The 25,215-nt window shown below is 35.4% G+C and overlaps 1 protein-coding gene and 1 non-coding gene across 2 annotated transcripts; one reads left to right on the top strand and one right to left on the bottom strand.

Annotated features, from left to right (window-relative positions):
* Positions 1-2,186: 2,186 nt before the first annotated feature.
* Positions 2,187-4,329, bottom strand: LOC143611697 (phenylcoumaran benzylic ether reductase Pyrc5-like). The gene is made up of 5 exons (XM_077085868.1): positions 4,040-4,329; positions 3,624-3,764; positions 2,857-3,094; positions 2,571-2,774; positions 2,187-2,501 (listed from the first exon to the last, which is right to left on the bottom strand). Exons 1-5 carry the CDS (start codon positions 4,220-4,222, stop codon positions 2,332-2,334), a joined length of 936 nt encoding a protein of 311 aa, XP_076941983.1. The 5' UTR covers positions 4,223-4,329; the 3' UTR covers positions 2,187-2,331.
* A 2,640-nt stretch (positions 4,330-6,969) lies between these two features.
* LOC143611698 (small nucleolar RNA U30) lies at positions 6,970-7,051 on the top strand. Its single transcript, XR_013149810.1, has one exon. It is a non-coding gene; the product is annotated as a small nucleolar RNA U30 (small nucleolar RNA).
* Positions 7,052-25,215: the final 18,164 nt, after the last annotated feature.

Raw genomic sequence — 25,215 nt, 5'->3', positions numbered from 1 at the left:
GAAATAATAGGTTTTGACTATTTGGCCAATATTCGATTACGGTTAGTAACCGAATAACTAATATTCCAAAAACCGGTTAATTGATATCTGCACCTCCATCCAAAATATCCTTAGACATCTGCACCTCCATCCAAAATATCCTTAGACCATTCGTAGTGAGGGCGCTTCCTGCCTCAAAACTCTCCCAAAACACTATGAGCACCGCCCCTCTAAGTTATGAGCTAAGTTTTGGTATGGAGAGTTATCCATAAAACTCCTCTCCCCATCTCTTCTAACTAATCAGATTTTTTATTATCCCATATTTATTTCTTTTCTTTATATTAAATAATTAGAAAATAATTAAAAATAATAATAATTAAGCAATGATTGCTTAATACACTACCTTTTTGTAAAACTTTTTATTACTGTCTAGGATACCACTTGTCACATAATACCCACATATTAAGAGTTTTTACTACACACGATCTAGATCAAATTATTGCATGACTTTGGAGTTTGGAAATTAGCTCCATTTCGGGACCATTAGCTCCATTCCGAGACCCATTTCCATATTTTGTGAGAATGATATGTCACTGACAAATGATATATCTTCATTAAAATCTCAATTCATGTTATAAGAGCATCTCCAATGCTGCATATATGTTTTTGTTTCAAACCGTCAACTCAGCATGCCACATTATATTTTAAACCAACCTACAAAAATCTTTATTTCTACTCCAATGGTTATTACCGGTTTGTGTTTCAAACTGCCACCTCATCACCTACTTTTCCCTCCATAGTGAATTATTTCATCTTCAAAAACCGGTTTGTGTTTTCAATACATTTCAATTCTTGCACCCACCTCCAATGGTATAATGCACTTGTATTGAATTTCAAAACACCTCCACATGGGTTTCAAAACACCTCATTGGAGATGCCCTAACATGTGGTGTTGCACCACAGTACGTTTCTCTTTCCTAAGGTGGTACTCATTTCTTGGTTATCTATTTAGAGCATTCTCAACTCATTAACTTTTTTATGAAATATTTTTGTAAAATTATAGAATATTGTTAAAGGTGGTTGTATTATAAATTTGGAGAAAATTTGTTTGCCTCCATGTATTTTAATATTTATTGAAATTGATTATGAGTAGAGAGAGAGATTGTAATTATAAATGTATAAAAAATGTTATTTACTGAACACACGATAAAAATATAGTGCTTTTTAGTGTAGTTATAGAGATGCGGATGGAGGGCTGGCTGGCTAGGAATGCTCTTAAAGGCACTTGATAACTAGAAAATTAACTTTTATCGGTAATCATCTCGATCAATCATAATTGTAACCATCTTGTTGAATACAATGGTGGCCTAAGGCCATGCGTAATGGATGAGTAAATGGGGCGATTTAGAGAAAGAACAACACGCCCCAGTCATAAGGGGGCGATTGCTTTTTGTCGTCGACTTTGGTTGTTGTTTTATTAATATTATAATAGTTTGTGTATATATATATATAAGGCTACAACATACATTTCAAAAACAAAAACTCATTATTTGCTGACTGGACGTCACATGTCGTAAGTCGTCCCATTTTATAGCACATTCACTACGCATAGCCTAATATTCATAACTCTAAAACAATGGCTTTAAACCCCATTTTATATACAAAACATAAACCTTTTAGCCTTTTCTTTTCTATTATTTATATTTCAATTTAATATTTGCGTGTAAACACGCGCAACAAATGTGCGTGATTGAACGTTTTACATCTAGTTTTCATTAGGTTTAGAAGTCTCAATGCAAAGAACGAGTCCACCCCCTTCACCCCTTCAACACACAAGTTGAATAAAACGTTTTAACATTACTTTTACATGGTTTTACGCCCCCACTGTAACCCGGGGGGGGGGGGCTTAATACTAATTATTATTATTATTATTATTATTATTATTATTATTTAACTTATATAATTGTTTTAAGCATGATCAAACACGGTCTCAAAGTGTCATGGGTTTTATGTTTCTAAGGGTTAAATACCTTTTGAACCGTGTGAGGTCTAATTTGTTAGTTGATAATTAAATTACTAGTGATCAAAGCATCAATCTTGGAATTGAAGAACGAAGGGGAAAAAGGGAGAGTACCAAAATTGTTCATATTAAGAACCTAAGGTATTGGAAAATATATATCTTATTATTTTTTAAATTATACATTGTCTTCTCATTCTTTTAAATTTTCACAACATGGTAAACAAACTATAAGGTATTGAAAAATACACTCCTTATAAAAACAAACATTATCATTGTATAGTTTCAGACGAACCCGTGGCCACTCTGCCAACAAACTCGAAATAGTAATCCGTTCAAATAAAACGAGTCAGATACTCATCAACTGTGGTATATTTAACATCAGGATAAAGCTCTGAAGCCTCCACCCCCCCGAATGATGGGTTAATTTCAAAGTGTGTATGATCTCCCTTCACAAAAATCGCATGAAAGAGTGACAATATCAAATTTTGTGGAAATTGAGATTCTGGAGGATAAAGAACAAATTATTTATATATTCAACACCCATGGATTTGTAACTGAAAAAAGTACTTACCCTCTATGTTTTTCAATACTTGGTCTTCAGATAAATAGATCTTCTCCAAGGTTTTGCCAATCTTTTTCTCCCACAACGACACGAGTTCATTAAACGTGTATATGTTACCCGGAGGCTTTATGTAGACACTTCTATTGACGGTTCTTGGGTCCTCAACGGTTTTAATGGTGTAGGTTGCAATGTCATGTTCATCGTTTATAACAACTACAATATAGATCATTAGACACATTCCCAAAATTATAATACTCGAATATTTGATGAGAAAAGAAACCGAAATTATGTTTACCTTTTGTGTTTCCATCACCTAAGCTAATGACTTTGTCCCTTGGGGGCACGGTGACCCCTTGCTGACCCAATGTTGGAAGGAAGTAACCAGCAAAACCGTTGGAAATTATGTATGTATAAGGGATCTTTTCAGCCTCGATGACTCGATGAATGTGAGCCTTGGTTGCTAAAACGGCTTTGGCAGGTTCAATAGCAAGTGAACGATCCACATCCATTCCAAACTCAGATGGGTAAAATTTCTTGATAATCATATATGATAAGCACAAAAGTTACAAATCATAGTAGCATTTACACTCCTTATTTGTATATTGATGGCTTTAATCTTAAGACTAAATGGAAGTTAGATTAGAATTCAGAGTCAAGTTGTTACTAGTTATATGAATCATTCAGTGATTTTTTAACAAACAATGAATTTGGTATGCTAGTTCCAAATGAAATTTCTTCTCCATCAGATCCCGAATGAAAACATGTATTGCGTGTTTTTCTCAAGTGGTTGCCCAAGTGAAATTTCCATGGAGGTCACGCTATCACTCAAGAGTCAAGCACGCTTTACTATTGAGTTTTTTTCTCAACTGCAGTTAATGCATTCAAAACGCGTTGGTGGTTTTTTAAAACATGGCATTTCCTTTGGCACATCTCATGTGGGTGTGACACATCAAATCATGTGAGACTAACCCAAGGTGTTATGTATGGATAACCAAACTCGAATAGTTGAAATCTATGATTCAACAACCTATAAAAATAATAAATCTAAACTAGAATCAATACCTTAATATTACCAGCTTCTTTGATGGCATCGATGATTTTGATTTGATCGGCAAGTTGTGTTTCACCTAATCCTAGTGCTGAGATCACCACATCTACCTGCTTTATCGCCTTCACCAAACTCTCGTGGTCATACAAATCACCCTGGTAAAATTACACCAAATATAATAGCATAAAGACGAATCACATATTTGAACAATTTCTCTTCACAAAATTTAGTTAGATAATGTTTTTTAACCGATTACCCGTTATTAGATAGCTCACAGACAGTTAATACTAGGCTAACAAACGGAATCAAATATTTTATGGTAATTGTTGGACAGATGATATTCAAGAGACTTGGTACAATCCTATCATGGTATAACATTAGCAAACGTGCTACTAACAGCATATACAAGACTAGAGGAACTTTTACTCACAATAATGAAAGTAACTCCGGATTTTTTAAAGGATTCAATCACTTGAGATTTTGAAGGATTGGATAGCGTGGATTCTCTGACGAGTATAAACGTAGGATGGCCGGCCTTAGCACTTGCTTCAACGATGTATTTTCCGATGTAACCGGTGCCTCCGATGATCAAAATCTTACTCTTCTCCGCCATTTATTTCTGTCTAAAACGATGACTTATTGGTGACCGGAGAGGCGGAGATTGTCATGGCGCTAGATATTTAAAATAGAGGGTGTTGGTTGCTTGATGAGCTAGAATCCAGATGTGTGGACCCTTTTGTTACGTAATTGAATTATAAACAAATGATTATGACAATAATCCTATCCAGATTCTTTTTTTCTATCCCACTTGCTTGCACTTGTTTATTTTTTTAACAATTAAGGAATAAAGTCCGATTAACTAGGGTAATCAAGTAGTAAAAGATAATCTCATACGCCGGCAATCGCAACGCTGGATACCACAAGCCCATTGTCTCCTATTCTGATGAAAAACCACCGCCCAAGACCCACTGTGGTAAAATCCGGTTAGAGATCAAATTTAAATTTAAGACCTTGTACCCTATAGCCCCAATCTTCACATTCTCTCATATACCGGTTAAGATAGAATCATAGAGCTTATTAACTATTAGTGTTTCTTCTAATGTAATAGATGGACGTGATCAATTGATTATGATCATAAATCCATATTGATGTATTTTATAAGTAGGAAATATATGTAAATAATATAGAAAATGTTAAATTTACATACATGACGTGCATGATGAACATTATAATTTTATAAATTATAAAGTATTACATGATGAATAATAATGAATAGGCAATTCATATTTCCTAAAATACATATATAAGTAAAAATAATTTGTATATTAAAATAAATAAAAGAGGAAGTTTGTGAATCTATACCTATTAAGGAACATAGAAAGTTATCATCAAATCATTTTAGTTGATTTGATAAGCCACAAACATTTAAAAAGTAATAAAGAGAGTTTGATTAGTAAGCATATTTTTTATTTCAAGTTTTGTATCAATAAATTTTAAATTTCTTGCTTGTCATAACAAAAATATAAAACCAAATCAAATTTTAAATGCATAACAAAAATATTATCATAGATAAAAATAAATAAATACTCCCTCCGTCCCATTATAAGTGTCATGGTTTGACTTTTTAAGTTTTTCTTTTGCAACCTTGACCGTAAATATTTTTGTTCGTGTCATATAATACTTGATGAAAATTATATCAATGTAAAATACATTTAAAACTCAATCCATTCATATATTTTACATCAAGTATTATATAACACAAACAAAAATATTGTCGGTCAAAGTTAAACAAGAAATACATGAAAAATCAAACTAGGACACTTATAATGGGACGGAGAGAGTAATAAAAATATAACTCCTTACCTTTTTACTTCACACGGTTTAATCCCAAATTAACCAAAATGGTGTTTTGTTAAATTGGTTATTATCATTCTCTTATATAGAAGATTGGAGATTGTGGCATTTGGTTAGAATGATGCACATGTGTAGCACTAGTGTCTAGTGATACGATTCAGTCGAGGAGGCAACAACAACTCCATTGTGTGTTCACATGCCAATCAACCTACAAATTAGAATGGCTAATCTAGTAGCCAAATGAAACCTCGTTCCTAACCAGTTTCCTCAACAAAACGCCTCTCTTAGAAACCAACAAAAAGTTCGAACATTTGACCGAGCTACTAAACTAGTGAAAACAAATCCAACTTCACTTAACATTCTTTACAAAAGAAACAAAAATGATGTGATTTTAATGTAGAAGAAACAAATTCAAATCTTAGTTCTTAACTACGAGTATTTTGAGACGAATACTCGGTCCATCAAAGTTACATGTGTCACGAATTTCTGGTTCATATCAAATTTTTATATTATTGTTGAGTTCACGTTTCACCCTCTCTCTGGAAAAACAATCATGTGATAATTTCTTTGGGTTAGTATTGGGCCGGATTCATTTATGCATCTCTAGGACTAGAGGTGAACAAATTAGTTTTTTTTCTAATACCCGGTTTCAGGTATGGTATTGGGTTGGGCCCGTTGGGGTATGAAAAATCAGGTATGATAGTAGCACAACATCGCATATTAGAAAAATTTGATACCCCAACCCAATACCATACCTGAAACCGGGTATTAGAAAAATCAATTAGACCATAGCTTATGCAACAGATTCGGGTCGAGCATAGATCTGGGCTTCTAAAACCCTATTGTCTGTCTGTTCGGGTGTTTTTTGGGGCATTTTCAGGTATAGATTGATTTTTTTAAAGGGCTGCACTTTTTTGGGGTATTTTCAGATAATTTTGGGTATAGATAGAGTATTTGAAAAAACCGGTTTCGGGTATTGCAAAACCCGATTCTGGGTATGGAACCGGTTCAGGTTTTCGGGTATTACCGTGTACGAATCAGGTCCGGTTCCAAGTACGGGTTTTAATACTAAAATGCATACCCTATCCGTACCCTACGGGTATTACGCGTCCGGGTAGTAAAAACAAGGGTATAAAAAACCCGGTTCCTGGTTTGTTTTGGGGTCCGGTTCTGGATTTTATTTTTATTGTCACCTCTATGCATCTCAAACAATGGAATGGATCGTTTTAATTTTTAAACATTACAAAATCGAACCCAACATTGACATCGCATCCCAGCCCGGCCCAGCCCAGCCCAGCTCAGCTCAGCTCAGCTCATTTTGCGTAGGGTTTTCTTAAACCATCACCCATTCTCTTACTATATAAACCCAACCATTCTCTTTCTTAACTACAACCGCAGCCTCCAGATGCATCTTCCCTTCCACCACTGATTCTTATGTTTTTTTATTTTACGTGTTTTATATTTATGTTTGTTTGTGAGTTGTGTTTTTCGCTTTTATTGTGAAGGTGCAATGATGATTATGTTATAATCTCGTTAATCTGATAAGATTTTCTGATGAAAATTTTCTAATCCATTTCAACTTCTGAGCACCTTCAACAAAAAGTTGGCTTCATCTTTACCATGGTGTATTTGGTTATTCTTTTAGTTATTTGTTTCGCTGAAATTTTCTCCCTGTTTTTTAAAAAGTGATCGATGTAAAGTTTTGGGGAAGTGGTAATCGGTGTTATATAATACATGTCTACTTCGATTTGTTGATTCATTTCACAATTCTCTTGTGTATTTTTTAAGTTTTTTCTTTTTGTGTCTTTGGTTTTATCTATATTTGATTTAGATTACTTATTCTTTAAATTTTTTGAGTTTGAAATTTGAATCTTAAATTCAAAATATAACTACTTAACTCCCTTTGCCCGTTATGTGTTGAATTTGTTTGGTAATTCTTTGAGCCAACTTAAATTTGGTTGATTTTGACAGTTTGTTACAGCACCGTACTAAATAAGAAAAAATAAATTTGTCTTGTTAATATTTTTTAAATGAAGAACCGTGACAATTGTGAATAGTACCGATGAACAAATTTGTTATGAGAAAATTCGAAGATAGTTAATTTTAAATAATGTTGTTACTTCTTATAATCTTCAAATTCAAAGTTAGAAAGTATTAATAGACAAATAGGGATAAAACAACAAATCAAATCAGATGATTTACTTAAAAGTTAGAAGCAGTAGTCACCTCCTAATTATAAAGTTCACATATTTGTAACTTGTATGCTTGAGACTTGATTAGAGTTGTGCATATTAAAAAAAAAGGTCCGGTAGAAGTTAGAAAAGGGTTTCCTGAGTTTACCAAGGGACAATACCACAATCTGTTACCTCTTTTGTCCATTTATTTATTACTTTCTTCTTCCATGGTCATGATTCGAAAAACACAAAATATTAGAACATTTGAATGATTGCATTTTTGTCTTAAAAAAAGACTATATATAAAGACAATTTAAAAAGTTTGAATGATTGCATTTGTGAATGGGTAAACTTGAAAATTAATAAATAAATTTTAAAAGTGAACATTTGTATTGGACAAACTAAAAAAGAAATGTGGACATTTTTAAAGGGACGAAGAGAGTATATCTGTATATAGTTTTTTTTTTCTTTTTTCCTTTTTTCACCATATGAGGCCTTAATCGAGTGAAGGCCTAAAGCTCTTTCTTGATTTACTGATCCAAAGGCCGTCCCTGGGAGCACAACACTTGCATTGTTATAAAAAATTAATATTTATAGCGATATTTTTCTAATTAGTTAAACATGGGGATTGGTAAAGCATGAGTGTTGCTTTGAGTCAATGTGTATTTTGTTTATCTGTTACTTTTATTACGCTGCAAACAAAATATACTGGTTACTTTTGTTACGCTACATACAAAATATAGAGTTGTCAAGTTATCAAATATAAAGACTATTAATGTATTATTGTCTATATGGCTGGTATAATTTGATGATTGGTAAAACCCTAGCGTTGTTGGTAATACTGGACGTTAAAATCTTATGGTGATGAACACGAATTCAATCATTATCGGGTTACAGTTTAACAAAATTTAAAAATGTGTTTTTCAAAAGAAGAAAAAAAGCAATAAAAAAATTTTTGATCCGTCAAATTAATTAATAAATGTAAGAAATTGAAATATTTAAGTTTTTTCGGTCAACAACCTGGACGTTTGTAAAACTTGATTGTTGTAAGTAAAAGTTTAGGGGTGTTCACGGTCCGGATTGGTCGGTTTTTAGGTCAAACCGTAAACCAAATCGTTAGTGACAGTTTTTATTATTGAAAACCGAGCCGGAACGGTGAAAACTTAAAACCAAACCGTTGCCGACAGTTTGATTTCACGGTTTAAACTTTTATATATATATATATATATATATATATATATATAATATAATATAATATAATATAATATACAAGCTAACATGATATTCTCCAAACTCCAAACACCAGGTAACAGAAAAACAATTTCTTACTGTCCATGCAAGTTAACTATTAACAAGAACTCAAGAAGATATATAAAATGGTCAAGTCTAAACATAATTAACGCATAAAACATTTCAAGCATCCTAAAAACCATTTCAAAATGTCAGTAACTTTAAAATGAATTTCAACACTTGACCTTCGAGACTTGAGAGAACTTTATTGAGTTAATGAGCTCACATAAGTTGGATAGCCACTTAGTCGATTTACTTAAGTTAAAATAGCTTTAATTTAATTTTATTTAAGTTTGATACAGAATACTAATCATATATCATCATTGTGCTAAGTAAATTTTACAAATAGCAAAACTATAGTAGGGTCTGAGGAGGGTAATATGTAGACAATCTTACCTCTACCCCGTAGGAATAGAGAGGTTGCTTCCGGTGAGACCCTCGGCTCGATATTAGTTTTGCATCAAGCCTTGGACACAAGACACATAACACTCAACCATCGGGACACTGGCTGATTGGTGCATGTACCCTTGTCTTTCGGCTATCAACGCCACCACATGATGCCTGATTGACCTTCCGAAATTTTTAACGTTATTTTCACGAGATTAGTAAAATAACGTCAAAATTAGTGCAATTTCACTTGCTCACCCGAGGTTCACACATATTTTAATATTTTAATACTAATCATATATAATATTAATAAATATTTTAAATAAGTATAATTAATTTTAATGGTCCGGTCCGGTTTTATACGACCGGTTTTTGTTGTAAACCATAAACCAAACCGTTCACTGCGGTTGAAAATCTTTGAAACCAACATACTGAAAGCCTAAAGAAAACCGAACGTTAAACCAAACCAATGAATGGTTTGGGCAGTGTTACAGTTTCAAACCTAACCATGAACACCATAAGTAAAACCGAGCGTTAAAACATGGACCTTGGTAAATCCCAAACACTGGTAAAACCTTAGCGTTACGACGACGAGCCAACGCTAATTCAATCAATATCGGTTACGTTCTTTACGCTATAAACAAAATAAAAAACAAACATGTACTTTTCAAAAGAAAAAAACAATAAAAACAAAATATGATTTGTCAAATTAACAAATAAAAAGACAATGGTCATAACGCTTAGGTTTTACCAACAAGTCAGCACGAATTTAATCAGTTTCGGGTTACACTATAAACAATTTTTTTAAAGAAAGAAACACGTATCTTGCAAAAGATAAAAACAATAAAAAAAGTGAAATTGATTAGAAAAAAAGGGGCATACTAGATTAACAGGACTTCTTCTATACGCCCCGTATAAAAATATAGGTGTGATGTGTGTGTGTGTGCGGGGGGGGGGGGGGGGGGGTTATAAGGCCTCATATAGGGCAATACCTGGGCCTATACGGTCGGGGTTAACCCCCCACGCCCCACACACACATATAACCATTTACAGGGCGTATAGATGGGCGTTTGATGACCCTAGAAAACCCAAAAAGAAAACCAATTAGAAAAATTGAAGTTCATGGCACCGAAATTTCTCATATAGTCTATAGTAATAATAATTATTTACGGGAGTATTTTTTTAATTACTATAGTAAATTGAACTATTTATTTTTAATATATCCAACCTGTATTTATGTTTTGTACGCTGCACAGTGAATGCGTTTAGGTTATCCATTTCGTCCTCTTTTAAGCTTGTTCGATTTTTACAAGTTATTTACTTTATAAAATTAACCAGTTAATTTATTAATACGAATTATATAAAAACGAAGATGAGAAGAACTATGAAGTTAGGGTCATGAAATAAGAAGATAAGCCCAGAAGCTATTAGGCCAATAGAGGCTTCCGCGAATCATTCTCACCAAGAACAGTATTCACGGGAAGTATCTACCTGGAAATAAATAAAACCTTTTAGAAGCATGTGGAAGACACCCGTGGGCGGAAGAACAAGTGAGTTTAGTTAATTCTTCTAAAAACTTGCAGAAGATACCCGTAAGCAAGAGAAAGAATGACTTCACATTTGTAAGGCAGTCAAATGATAACCAAAAGATTCATTGATAGCGACAATTACCTCCTTAACAAAGAGCCCGTGAAGACATAACCAGTAAGGAGGAACCAACTGGACATTCCCCTGACGGCCTAACACATGGCCAACTATTACTCCATATTAAAATCGGCCACGTATCTCCCTAGGTGAATGAAATCATCTTTTGGATAGTGACATCTGACCAATCATTCTCTGTCATCTGATCGAGTGGATACCCTCATAATTATCAAGAGGCATTCACTCACAATTTCCATAATACATCAATCACTTTATATCTAGTACTTTGTCTCTCTAAGAAGAGTCACATGTCGGAGGGTGGTTACTAAAAGACACCCCAGCTTGTCCTCGTAACGAGCTCATGGTGATTTGTTTTGCATGATTCGGATCTGCTTTGAATTCGTTTGGCCAAACCACATTCCTAAACCCTAACTTGTGGGAGCTTAGATCTAAATGTACCCACGATTTGGATCCGCGCTTCCTCATTGGTGTCGTCCGTTTTTTGTCTAGAACAGTTTCTTTGGTGGTTGAAATGAGTCAGATCCAACACAATCTCACTGGTACTCCGTGCTAGAGGAGTCATCGCTACCGACAGTCCCAACCCTGAAGATGAAAGACGTGTAACAATAGAAAATCACCGGCTTCAGCTAACTCATAATCTGAAAACCAGGTTTGGACGATCTCTCAAATTCAGGGAGGACGAAACGCAGGTCCAACGTCATCCATTTGGGCCTCAACGGAAGACACAAACTCCTAAAGAGTGGTTGAGTAGAGAGAAATATCGAATTGCTACAGAATACGAGTGCATGTTGCATAATGAACAAATACCACCATGGACGTTGACGTATGAATCACCTTCGCCATCTCCATTCCCTCTGCCGACAATCGTTGTAGTCAACTCGGCATTAGAATTAAGACCGCAAAAAAATTATGGAGAACTTTGGAAAAACAGAGGTCACGACAGAGGTTGTTGTGTGGATCAAAGCTTTTCTCGTAGACACATGTATGACCAGAGTCGCACCTCTCGCGGATACCGTGATGACACGTATCGAGGTGATAACGATGGTTATCCGAGTGATGATAGTTAAATTATGGTAGAGAAGAAACAAGTCACCCGTGGGTAATGGTCTAGCACACTGAGTATTGCAGTGATGGGGAGGTGGATTTCACAAAACCATATCGACCCGCGGTGTTTGCTGAAAAGTGTAAGTTCATCGCGTGACAAAATTTTCCCAAATCCGAAATTGGAATGACCTTGCGACAAAATTTTCACAAAAATTCTGTCAACAGAAGAAACATACTCGAGACACCTAAGAAATTCCTGTTGTTCGCCGAAATAATGAGTCAACTGAAGATTTCATCACCTATTTTAACAAAGAAGGGTTAAATATTAGGGGGGGGGGGGGGGGGTTAGTGAGGATATGATGAGAGGCGCTTTCATACAAAACGTCCGTAGTAAAAATCTTATAAGGTGCTTGACTAGTCGTGATGGGATGCCCAGATCATGGATGCTATCATGACGGTTACCAAAGTGTTTGTAGTAGGGATGAGCAAATTCGATACCGGCACCGACGGTACCAAAGTTTTGAGTTTCGGTATCGGTACCGGTATTTCTCTATTTATATTCAATACCGGTACCGAACCAAAGATTTTAGTACTCGTAACGACACCAAAAATTTGCTATTTTCGGGACAGGGACCGGTAGGTACCGATCTCATCCCTAGTTTATAGCAACAGAGAAAGTTCTTGGGCGGGACAACCCACGACAAGTGTTTAAAGTAGTCTTTAAGAATGCTCGTCTTGATAAACAAGAATGTTCATTCATATGGTCTCGGATTCAACCACCCCCGAAAAACATCCTCGCGGACATAATGCGTGTACGGTAATTGGACAAAAAAGTAAAGAGCAGGGCCGTGTACATGATGAGCGCAAATGGACCCCTCTCACAAAAACTCCAACCGAGATTTTGACAACCGAAAATGTTGACTTCAAAAAACCTATGACGGGGAGGAAGAATTTGAATCCTAACAAACACTGTATGATTCATGATGATATTGTTCATCACACAGATAACTGTGTCAACTTGAAAAACGAAATTGAGGAGGCAATAAAGTCAGGAAAGTTAGAACATTTGCTTAAAAATGTTAGACATTGGGTGCACAATCAACCCGCTCTTATTGATAATGGTCCGCCGAAGAGACAAATTAAATATCTCAACGTGCATATGATCCAGGGCGGAAAGATTCGCGGGTACAAGAGACTAGAGACGGGTAGTGATGATTGGAAAGGGGAACCAATTATTTTCCCAAGAGTAAAGTGTGGTCCTTGCATGAAGAATCCATTAGTTATCACAACTTTAATCGGTCATTACCGATCTCAGTACGTATTTTTCAACACATGAAGCACCTCACATATAATGTATGAGCAATGTTTTGATCAAATTGATGATAAAGACAAAGATCGTTTACAACCGATACATGCCCTAGTTTCAGGATTTGGTTTTTAAGTCTTGCACCCACGGGGGGAAATTACTTTTCCAGTCAAGCTAAGCGATGATATTCATTCGATAACCAAAGAAGTCGAATTTTTGGTGTTGTCAGCACGATCTAAACACGATGTGATTTTTGGTCTTGAAACGATTGGTGATATCTAATGTTAACCCGTCTACGGCGCACGACACAGAAGGTGTCCGAACGCGGACATGGGTAGCGATTATTCATGTTAACAAATATTGCCTCACCACATAAGGGTCGAAACCGGTTAAAACGCCAAAATTGTTCACTAGATGCTAGAACGGAACCAGAGAAATGGATACTAAATCCCAAATTTCTAGAACATACGATAACGATGGGGCCTAATATTTCAAAAATTGTCCGAACGTTCTTAAAGAAAATGCTTACTACGAAATTGGATGTTTTTCATGGCAACCCACGAATATGATCGGCGTACCGTGGATAAAACTGAGCACAAGTTACGAGTTAACCCCGTGTTTACACCGACGGTTCAGAAGAAAAGAAAGATGGGCCCTGACCAAACCAACACTATGAATGAACAAGTTCAATACCTGCTACACACGGGAATCATTCGTGAAATCCAATACCGGAGATAGGTCGCAAACCCAGTCATGATCGCTAAGAGTAATGGTAGTTGGAGGATGTGTATTGACTCTAAGGATTTAAATAATGCGTGTTCAAAAGATTTTTAAACTTTGCCAGAAATTATTTTGAAGGTTGACGCTGTTGCCCCATTTCGTTTGAAGTGTTTTTTGGACGCCTATAAAGGATATCACCAGATCTCATGGCGGTGGATGATGAAGACAAGACGGTTTTTAGAACAGATCAAAGCACTTTTTGTTATTAAATGATGCAGTTCAGCCACTTATCAACACCATATGGATCACACGTTCAAGGAACATATTGGTAATAATTTGAAAGTTTACATGGATGTCCTCGTAATCAAAAGCGTTGAAGAAGATCAAATGTTGCGGGACATTGAAGAAACGTTCCAAAAACTTAAAGAAATAAACTTGAAGCTCACCCGAGTAAATGTTCTTTTGTTATGGAAGAAGGGAAGTTTTTGATAGTCATGGTAACAAGTGATGGTTTTAAGGCCAATCCTAAGAAAGTTCAATCTATCGCAAGACTGCCATCTCCCTTAAAGAAGTCCATACGTTAAATGGTAGGTTGGTTGCTTTGAACAAGTTTTTGGCCAATCATGCGTCAAAATCGTTTCCTTTTGTAACCACACTCTGTAATTGTCTTAGAAAAGCTCACTTCAAGTGGATGCCTGAGGCAGAACATGATTTCCTAGAAGTAAAAAAAGTTTTTAATGGAGTTTCCAACTTTGACGGCACCACGTGCGAGTGAACCTTTAACGTTGTACCTCTTCGCGTCTGATATTACAATTGGTCAGTCCTCTTAGCCGATAGGAAGTCAGTCCAAAATCCTGTTTATTATATGAGTAGGACATTGGCATATGTAGAAACTAGATATCCCGTGTTAGAAAAAATGGTGCTAGCACTAATCTATGCATCCCGCCGCCTTCGTAGATATGTTTAGGGACACCCGATTTACGTTCTAACAACCTATAAGTTAAAGAATGTACTTAGCAAGCCTGAATTGTTTGGGAGGTTGGTCAAATGGGTTATCGAATTAGGTGAACACGCAGTAGAATGCAAACCCAGACTTGCCATAAAAGGATAAGTCTTGTTACAGAAGTTCCCAAGAATAAAGAAAAAGAGTGTCACGATGAACAACACCCGCTATACCACCAGAAAAATATCAAGTATGGTCATTATTTACGGATGGTGCGTCAAATAGAGATGGTTCAGGCGCGGGGGTTAAGATTGATAAACCCTGAGGGACCTGAATTTACTTATGCAATCCGGTTAGATTTTAAAAGTACAAATAATGAAAATGAGTATGAAGCTTTCTTGGCAGAGTTATGCATTGCTAAAAACTTGGTGTTCGCTATCTTGAAGCACACGTTGATTCCATGCTAATTGCGGGACAAATTAATGGATTATATAAAGCTAAAAATGATACAATGGTTTCATATATGTCTCAGGCTAAGGACCTTATGCAACAATTCAACTCTTATAAAGTAATTTATATTAAGCGAAGCAAGAACAAGCCAGCTGACACTTTGAGTAAGTTGGCTTCTGCAAGTTTTGAAAATTTAGCAAAAGAGGTCCGCATCAAAGTGTTAGACAAGCCTTCAGTCCCGCAACACCAAATGTTGATCATTCTAATAGATTTCACCTCATGGATGACACCGATTAAAGCTTACTTATCCTCAGGAGTGGTACCAGAAAGAAAGACAACAACTCAAAAGATTCGTCACAAATCTTTACAATACCAACTCCTTGACAAAGTTCTTTATCGACGATCTTTTCTATGCCCACTCCTTTAATGTGTAGACACGGAGGATGCTAACTACCTAATTAGAAAAATTCATGAGGGTATTTGTGGGCTACACGTGGGCCCAAGAATGGTTGTTGCATAAATCATGAATGTGAGGTACTATTCTCCTGAAATGTACATGGACGCGGTGCGTGAGATTTGAAAATGTAATTCTTGCCAGCGACATGCACCAAACATCCTTCGCCCCAAAAATAAACTAGTTACAGTCTCAGCTGCTTGACGATACCAAAAATGGGCAATAAACATTATTGGACCGTTTCCAGAAGCTCCCGGCCGCGTTAAGTTCCTGATAGTTGCAATTGATTACTTCACAGCGTGGGTGGAAGTTAAACCTGTAGCATCCATCAAAGCTGCAAGCGTTAAAAAGTTCATTTGGGAATTCATTATTTGTCGTTTTGGACTTCCGCTAACGATCGTTAGAGACAATGGCACGCAACTTGTTGATAAAGGCTTGAAAAAATGGTTGACTAAATTACATATTTCCCAATTGTTTACTTCATTCGCACATCCACAAGCAAATGGACAAGTTGAGAGTGCTAATCGTAGTTTTTAAAGATGGAATTATGGATAAACTGGGCACCAAGAGTACACATGTCTTATGGGCTCACATGACCCATAAAGACAAGTAACTTTCAAACTCCCTTCAACCTTACATACATTTCAGAAGCCATGATTCCCGAAGAAATAGGAGTTCCTTCCGCAAGAACACTCCTCATCACTAATAATGATCAAGAATTGCGTTTGAACTTAGATCTTCTGGAAAAAAGGCGTGAGTTAGAACAAATAAGAGAAAGCAACTACAAGCACCAACTACCGAAATATTATGATGCACATGTCAAAATTTGTAAGTTAACACAGGGGGACTAGGTATACTGCACCAACTATGCCTCAAGCGCGGAACCACCATGAAAATTGGCTACAACTTGGGAAGAACCATACAAAATTAATAAAGTTCTAGGCAAAGGCGCTTATGCATTGGAAAAACAAGATGAGCCAATGGTCCCGCGAACATGGAATGTTTCTCAACTTAAGAAATATTATGTTTGATTTTTTTTAATGTAATAGTGGATTATGCGCCACTTTCTGTTCGAAGATATTTCAAGTTATGTTTTTATGCCTTTATGTTATAACACAACAAAAAATGACTGAACTGCTTCATATATATATATATATATATATGATCCTATATATATATATGAAGCAGTTCAGTCATTTATATATATATATATAGGATCATATATATATATATATATATATATATATATGAAAAGAGGTGATGATACCCATTACAAACAAAGTAAACAAAAGAGAACAATCAAAAGCATGGTATATTTACTAACCTATGGAACGGGAGGATTTTGATCTCTGCCTTGGCCTTCAGGATGAGTGGCATCGTCGACGTTTTCTTCACGGCCAATGTTGAAGATCTCTTGTAGGTGTAGGACTCCGTCCGCTTGTTTGGAAAATTTATTGACGACATCAAGGACCTCGAAGTTTAGCTTATCAAAAGCTTGTTGTTTGATTCGATATTCAGCTTCGCAGTCCTGGCCATGGAGTTCGAAATATTTCAATGGTCGCTTTTCCTCCACAAACTTCAATTCTTCATCAAAGCCTGCCTTGCGTCCGGCTTGTAAAAAGGCATGAAGGAGTTCCGCCATGCTCAATAATCTAATAACAACGAACAATGTTCATTGAGTACTTATATTATAAAATAATGGAGGGTTGCAAAAGCAAGTAACTTACCAGAAGGGATGCCATGGGACATAAGCCAATTTCTCTTGTTCTTCACTTGCTCCGCTTCCGCTTTAGCCTCTCCATGTTCACCAACCAGTTGAACGTTATCTGAGGTAAGGTCAACAGTGAGTTTCTCTCTTTCGATAGATTAAACCTTCAGGCGCTCCAATTCAGAGTTAAGGCTGGCAATTAACTCCCCTTGCGTAGAAATATGTTGTTCCAAAACAATGTTGGCTTCTGAGGCTTTTGCCAGATAAACTTCTATTTCGCGGGTTAGCTCCCGAGCAGCTTCAAGAGTAGCATTCTACTGATCACAAGCCACTTTCCAAGCCTTGCAGCTACAACTTGTTTATATTGGGAAGTCTGGAGAGCCTTTTCAACATCCACAAGCTTCCATTTTCCAGTGTAGGGTTCTTGACGGTATTTGTCAGTCTCTTCCTGGAGGGCTTTCATTGTATTCTCCGCTGACCCCCATTCCTCCCCCATAAACATACATTCTCGATATATCTCTTGACTAGATAAGACGACGTTGGCTAGGTTATAAGTGAACCCGTCGGTCATGTCATAACGAGGTCATCCACACTGGAATTCACGCTCAGCGGGTGGAACGCTGCTAGTCAGGAACTCATGACAAGCATCCACACTTGTAAAAAGTGAGCCTTAAACCAAAGTCCATCAAAGAAGATGAATTAATGAGTCTTCTTGAGGGTTCGAGCACCCATAAAAATATGTCTCTACCGCCCATGAAGATCATCCTTCACCTTTTTGTAGCAGTGGGGAGGAATGGGGTAATTCTTTGTCTTGAGAGTGTGGATCAAAATGAAGACATGCTCATCCTCAGTCACCAAGGGATCATGCGTAATATATTTCCCCTTTCCAGACGGGGAAGGGCTAGCTTGCGGAATCAACTTGGGCCGAGGAGAGGGTTATAGGAAATAGTCTTTGATCCCCCGTCAAAAGATTTCTTAGCATGACCTATTCAAATATTAAGTATAAATATACGATATTCAAAAATAAGAATATTCAAGTATTGAACAAAATTATACCCGTCAAAGCTGTCACTGCTTTGGTGAATTCGATCACTAAGACGAACTTTCTTGGGTTCCGAATTCAGGAGTATGGGCCACCGATTCATTCATTTGGGGTTCGTTTCCTTTTCCACTTGTACTTCAGCATCAAGGTCAATGGTCTCAGTTGGATTCTCTCCGCCATCAGTATTGGAACCACCGCCGTCACCATCATTTCTAGTCTTGCTACATCTAGGATCGAAGCGATGCTTCCTTTTACGACTAAAATATGCAATTGCGTGCAGAATACCCATGAAATCAGAAGTATGGAAAGAGGGTACCTGATGCGACGGGGATATAGTAGAAAAAGTGTAAGGGTTTTCAAGGTTTTGTTCACGCAATGTCTAGTTTTAAATTTTTTAAAATGATTATATCTTAACTAAACCACACACAAATAGGCAACTGTACCTATCGTATATGTAGTAAAGTATAGGTAAGAACCAATTATCGATTCACGGACAAACTTGTGTGATTTTTACTACTAAATTTTTGTATTCATTTCAACAGGAAGTGAATATCATAATAGTTTTGGTTTTGAGAAGTAAGTTTAGAAGGAAATTAAAAACAGAAGTTAAAAGACAATATTTTTGGGTTTTTATATTTTTACATAGAAGATAAAAGATTAAAGTTTATCATCTTGGTTTAGACTCGTCGTAACTTCGGTTTAACAATGAATTAGTAAACATGTGATATTAGCTTGCTATTGTGATTAAATGTGGGAATAACACCTTATTCCTAAGTTATGTTATTCCATGATAATTAAAGAAAGATATATGCATAACTTTATGACCTCCACTAAACCATCATTAGCAAGTGGTTTATGATAAATATTAATAAGATAACTCACTTTAAATATGAGACAATCCATTAAATTACTAAGTGAATTGTCCTAAACACTCTATTAAAATAACTCTTGTATTACACTTAAAATATCAATTAATATTAGTTAAGTTGTAAGGGATTAACATTGAATTACATTATCTTAATATGCACATTTCTTGGACTATTATATAACTCATGTAATAACCACCCAAAGGTTATGTTTCACACTCACTCAACGAGTAACTAGCCGATTTAAGTGGGTGAATATCAACAGTCGGTTTCCACAAACATTGTTGATAAGTCCCATTTAAAATGATTAATTACTACAAATATTCCACTTGGCCTATTTCAATATTAGGATTCATATTTTTCCCCAGAACAAGCCCTTACAAGAATGGCGATTCCTCGAATTAACATCAAGCTCGGAACTTGGCGTCTTGTTTAAAGATTCTTAATTTAATAACCAAGAACTTCAAGAGTGGCAATTCCCTGGCTTATCGTCAAGGTCAGTACTTGGTGTCTATTTTAGGGTTCACTAACTCTTCGAAAGAATAGCAGTTTCTTCGCTTACCGTCAAGCTTGACACTTGGGGTATCTTTTAAGAGTATTTTAACATTCCTCATCAAATGATAATTGCAATACAACCATTACTTATTAAAAACTGATTAAATGTTAACTATCATTATTAAACTTTAGTTAAGATTCATTAATAACCAAGATGATAATATGAAAATATACCCAATAATAAGCATAATGTTAATCATCAAAGTAATAGATACAAACATGATCAAATTGAAACAATCTAACCAATAGGGATGACTAATCTTTGATGCTAATGACTTCTTCAAGAGCTTAATCTTTATAATCTTTAAGGGTTGGATGGATTGGATTAATTTCCATATTAATGGTGGTCAAAGAGGTGGTTGAAGTGGAGTAAATGTGATTGAAAGGTGTATTGAACGAAGAAGATGAGAATTCAATTTATAGGTTGTCCAGGTGCCCTTAGCACGGCCGTGGTGACTTTTTTGTCCTACTGTATTAAATGCTTCATCATCAGTTCGTACATCATAGGTTAACACGAAGGCAAGACCGTGTTGAGTCCACAACAGTCCAAATTTCATTCAGTTTTGTCCTTTTCTCATGCACTGAAGACATGATCGTGTTTTGCTTCAGAACCTTCTATTTTGTCTCTTCGTCTTGTTCTTGATAACATGGGTGTGTCTAGGTTAACATGGCCATGTTTCGGCTTCTTGATTTATTGTCTTTACATCGTATGCTTTAGGCATGACCATGTCTTGATTCACCATGGGGTGTGTTGAGTCTGTTTCCATCATTTATCTTCTGTATATCATCTCCTTTTATTTACTTAGGGCTATATTTACCTATAGAAATAAATTATAAACATTAGTGGTTTTTTTTACAATCCTAATGACTCTTTTAAGGTCATATCGCCAAGACCGATTTTATCTAGAGGTGGATTAGTTCTTCCTCAACCCTGATTTGAACATAACTTCCAATTCTAATGGATCGTTCGGCTTTAAGCTTAGTAGCCCCTGCCGTTATTAGTTCGGTATATTCATACTAAGATTTGGTTTGACTTACTCTTCTTATTCCTTTGTGAGACCACTTTTCATAGCCCAAACATCGTTCATATCTTTTCGCTAGTCTTTTCATTGCGCTTTTGGAAACCCCACAAAATGGTGGCCTTTGTTCCTCTTGGCGCCACTTTTTCCTCACCTCATTGCTAAAGATAAATATTCTCTCCCTAAGTTCTGGAGGCAACCTAGGTTTTGCGAATTGTAGGAAACAAAGTAAATTGACATCAAAAGAATGCATTCCAGTTCTTTAGGGTCTGCTGGTAAAAGACCAATGCTGAATTCTACCAGTAAAAGGGGAATTTGGTATGATAGGTTTTTGAGTAGTTTTAGTGATGGGTAAAGGTTTATGTGGTTGTTTGTGGTCTTGGAAATACATTACCTTACTTTTTATGCGGCATTTCGTCTGATCTCGAATAGAAATATCAAGACAATTTCTAATACGCAAGATACTTGACTCACTCAAAAGTATCCAATACATGAGTATTTTTCCAAATATATGCATGAAGGCTTAATTCTCACAAACGGAATAATTGAGTGAAAATTGCATATTTTGCATAAAGTTAATCTCAATATTACAAAGTATATTTTTAGGCGTATAACTTTTAAAGTATTTTTATGTTGCTCTAGTGTTTCTCTTTAATTCATAGTTTCCCGGTTTGTCAGAAATATTTAAAAACTAACGGTCTTATTGCTGCAAAAACTGATTTTTTTAAATATTTGCTCAAATATTTTGGTTTTTAGATTTGGTTTGACCAAGTGTAAACCCCCTACCAATACTTAAATCTCACATTGTCCTCAATGTGATAATATTTAGAAATGAATGGAAACGAGGCGAAAAATGAGTTTTAACTTCCCTACGGGCCGAGATGAAATTTTTGGCATTTGTTGTCTCCCCGTAAGTTGTTTTGGAAGTTTTAGTACTAAAATAAATCCTATCGGCATAAAGTCTACAAACACAACCACAAACATATTGCACAAAATATAAAAACATAGAATAAATATGGGTATATTAATGTGTAAGAAATTGTACATCTTTTCAACACAGAAATATCTCCAAATAAGTGTAATTTCGGCAAATGACCACTAGTGTTTATAATTTCTATCTATAGGTAAATATAATCCTAAGAAATAAAAAAAGCTGAAATACGAAAAAACCAGCGATAAACGGTGAAAACAAAACTCAACACATTTCATGGTGAATCATGACATTGCCATGCCTAGAGCACACAAGGTAAAGACAAAAATCAGGAAATCAGAACATGACCATGTTAATCAAAACACACCCCATGTCATCAAAAGCAAGAAGAAAAGATAAAATAGAAGGTTCTGAAGCAAACCACAACCATGCCTTCCCAAGACATGACCATGCCTTCAAGTATATGAGAAAAGGACAAAACTGATGTAATTTGGACTGTTGTGGAACTCAACACGGCCGTGTTAACCCATCGATGTACGATATGACATTGGACAATAAATGTTGCAGGATAAAAAATCATGAATGAGCCTTGAGAGTCTGATCAGCCTATAAATTGAATGGTCATCTTCTTCATTTAATGCACCTTGGAGAGGCATTAAATACACATTCACTCATCTCCAACCACCTCTTTTCACCACCATTAATAAGGGAATTAATGAAGATAAAGGAGATTAACCTTTTGGGAGAAGTCATTTGCATCAACGTTTAGTCACCTAAATTGGTTAGACTGTTTCAATTTGATCATGCTGGTATCTATTACTTTGATAATTATCATTATGTTTATTAGTGGCTATACTTTCATAGTATCATCTTGGTTTAGAATGAATCTTAATTGAAGTTTAATAATGATAGTAAAATATGTGATCGGTTTTGTAATAATTAACGGTTATGTTGCAATTATCACTTGATGAGTAATGTTGAAATACTCTTAAAAGATACCCCAAATGCTAAGCTTAACGATAAGCCAAGAAATTTCTAGCCTTGCGAAGCCTTGTCGAACCTTAAAATAGACATCAATACCTCAAACTTGATGACAAGTCAAGAAATCGCTATTCTTGTGAGGACTTGGTTGATAAATTAAGAATCCTTAAAATCAACCCCCAAATACTGAGCTTGACGATAAGCTGAGGAATTGCCACTCTTGTGAGATTTTGGGGAATAGCTAAAGAATCTTTAATAGTAGCTGCTAAGATTCCGAGCTTGATGATAAGTAGAGAAATCACCATTCTTGTAAGGGCTTGGTTGGGGGATAACGTGAATAATAATATGCACATGGATCAAACAGAATATTAGTAGTGATAACCATTTTAGAATGAATGTTGTGAAAACAGATTGTTGATGTTCATCCACTAAAGTCGGTAAATTACTCGTTAACTGAGTGTGCAACATAACCTATTATAAGCAACTCTTGTGTGGTTATTACATGAGTTCTATAATTGTTCAAGAGTTGTGTGGGTTAATACTTGGTAATTATTTAAAACTCAACTAATCTTAATTGGTATCTTATGTATAATACAAAGGTTATACTTACTAAATTGCTATAAAAATTGGCGTAAGGCAACTTTTATTTCCCTAAAAAAGCTGTGTTAGGTGAAGTTGCATTAGACCTAATGTAACCCTTTTGTTAGATAATGCAACTGTTTCTTTCAAATTTAACCCTTTAAAAATGTTGCATTTGAAAAAAAAAACGGTTGCGTTATCTAACAAAAAGGTTGCACTAGATTGTCTAATGCAACTTCACCTAATGCAACTTTTTTTGTGAAATAAAGGTTGCCTTTGGCTATCAAGGATAATTCACTTAGTAATTTAAGTTAACTTATCTTTATCAAAAACCACTTACTTACATAAAATGTTGCTTAAGTAAAAGGGGTCAAGAGTAATTTCTTTCTTTAATTATCATGGAATAACATGACTATCAATGTTATTCTCACATTTAATCACCATAGCAAGCTCATATTACATGTTTACTTATCAACTATTAAACCGATATAAGATGAATTTTAACCAAGATGATACACTTTTATCTTTGATCTTCTTTCTATCTCAAAATATAAAAATCCCAAAGAAACTATTGTCTTTTAATTTTAATTTACGTTTTTTTAAACTCAAAAACCAAAACGAAAACCAAAACCCAAATGATCTTCACTTCCGGCTAAAATAAATACAATTATTTAGTAGTAAAAATCTGTAAGTGTGTCCATGGATCGTTACTTGGTTCTTACATATACTATACTACATATACGATAGATATATGATGTGGCCTAAAATATACATTAATAATATAAATATTTCCTACACTATAAGTGGTTTTTGAGTTCCTTTCAATAAAATATCAGTCTCATTTGGCTCATATTTAAATTTTATAAAGTTTCATGAGACCACGAGCTCAATGGTGTACTTAATAAACTTGAGATTGACGAGTGAAAATTTTTACAAGTTTTATTTAATTTGATAATCAACTCTTAAAAAGTAATTATATAATGATTATTAATTTAAAATTTTTTACTTGAAACATATATATAAATGGGTACATGTATGAGAATTAAAATAAAGGAACTTAAATTCATTTGTTATGCGCCAAATTTGATGAATGCACACGCACTGCCAAATTCATTTAATTTATTTTTACTCTAATATCAAATGCAGAATTAATAAATAAGTGGACCGGGTTAAGCTCATTTGAGTTACAAGGGTTATAAACGAGCAATTGGACTAAGTGGGCCCAAGTGGAAGGAAATTCTTGGTCGGTTTGTAACAACTAACAAGGTAACCAATTGGAATAAATAAAGAGAAGATTAGGTCAAGAAGGCAAGGTGAACAGAAGGGAGCCGCCCACTATTGGGGTGTGGAACGTAGGGGGGGACAACCACCACCCCTGTTGGTGGATTATAAAACAGAAAGAAAGTCAAGAAGAAAGCATCCAGGCATCTCAATAAAGTCTCGGCCACAAAGGAATTAAAAAGCAAGCAGGTAGGTTGCTTAATTAATTTAAGCTCACAGGCTAGCAGCTCAACTATATTTATTTCTTTTTCGATGAACTACAATAATTATTATATCTTTGTTTCGTCGAATATTATTATTGTTGGCTAAACTTGTTATACTACCTGGGTTTGGATGAATACTAGTTAGACTCATTTT

The sequence above is a fragment of the Bidens hawaiensis genome, unplaced genomic scaffold (genome assembly GCF_021521415.1).
Source record: "Bidens hawaiensis isolate Kalapana, Puna unplaced genomic scaffold, B.hawaiensis_p1.1 tig00032035_1, whole genome shotgun sequence".
Classification (NCBI taxonomy): Eukaryota; Viridiplantae; Streptophyta; class Magnoliopsida; order Asterales; family Asteraceae; genus Bidens; species Bidens hawaiensis.
The sequence above is the reverse complement of the archived record's forward strand: the minus strand, read 5'-3'. Positions and strand labels throughout refer to the sequence as shown.

What these genes read in the sequence shown, in the direction of transcription:
- LOC143611697 (XM_077085868.1), bottom strand. Translation starts at nt 4,222, where the DNA reads ATGGCGGAGAAGAGTAAGATTTTGATCATCGGAGGCACCGGTTACATC. An exon ending in AGGTGATGGAAACACAAAAG is followed by an intron (nt 2,775 to 2,856) that starts GTAAACATAATT and finishes TCTATATTGTAG; the next exon opens with TTGTTATAAACGATGAACAT. An exon ending in AGTATTGAAAAACATAGAGG is followed by an intron (nt 2,502 to 2,570) that starts GTAAGTACTTTT and finishes TTTATCCTCCAG; the next exon opens with AATCTCAATTTCCACAAAAT.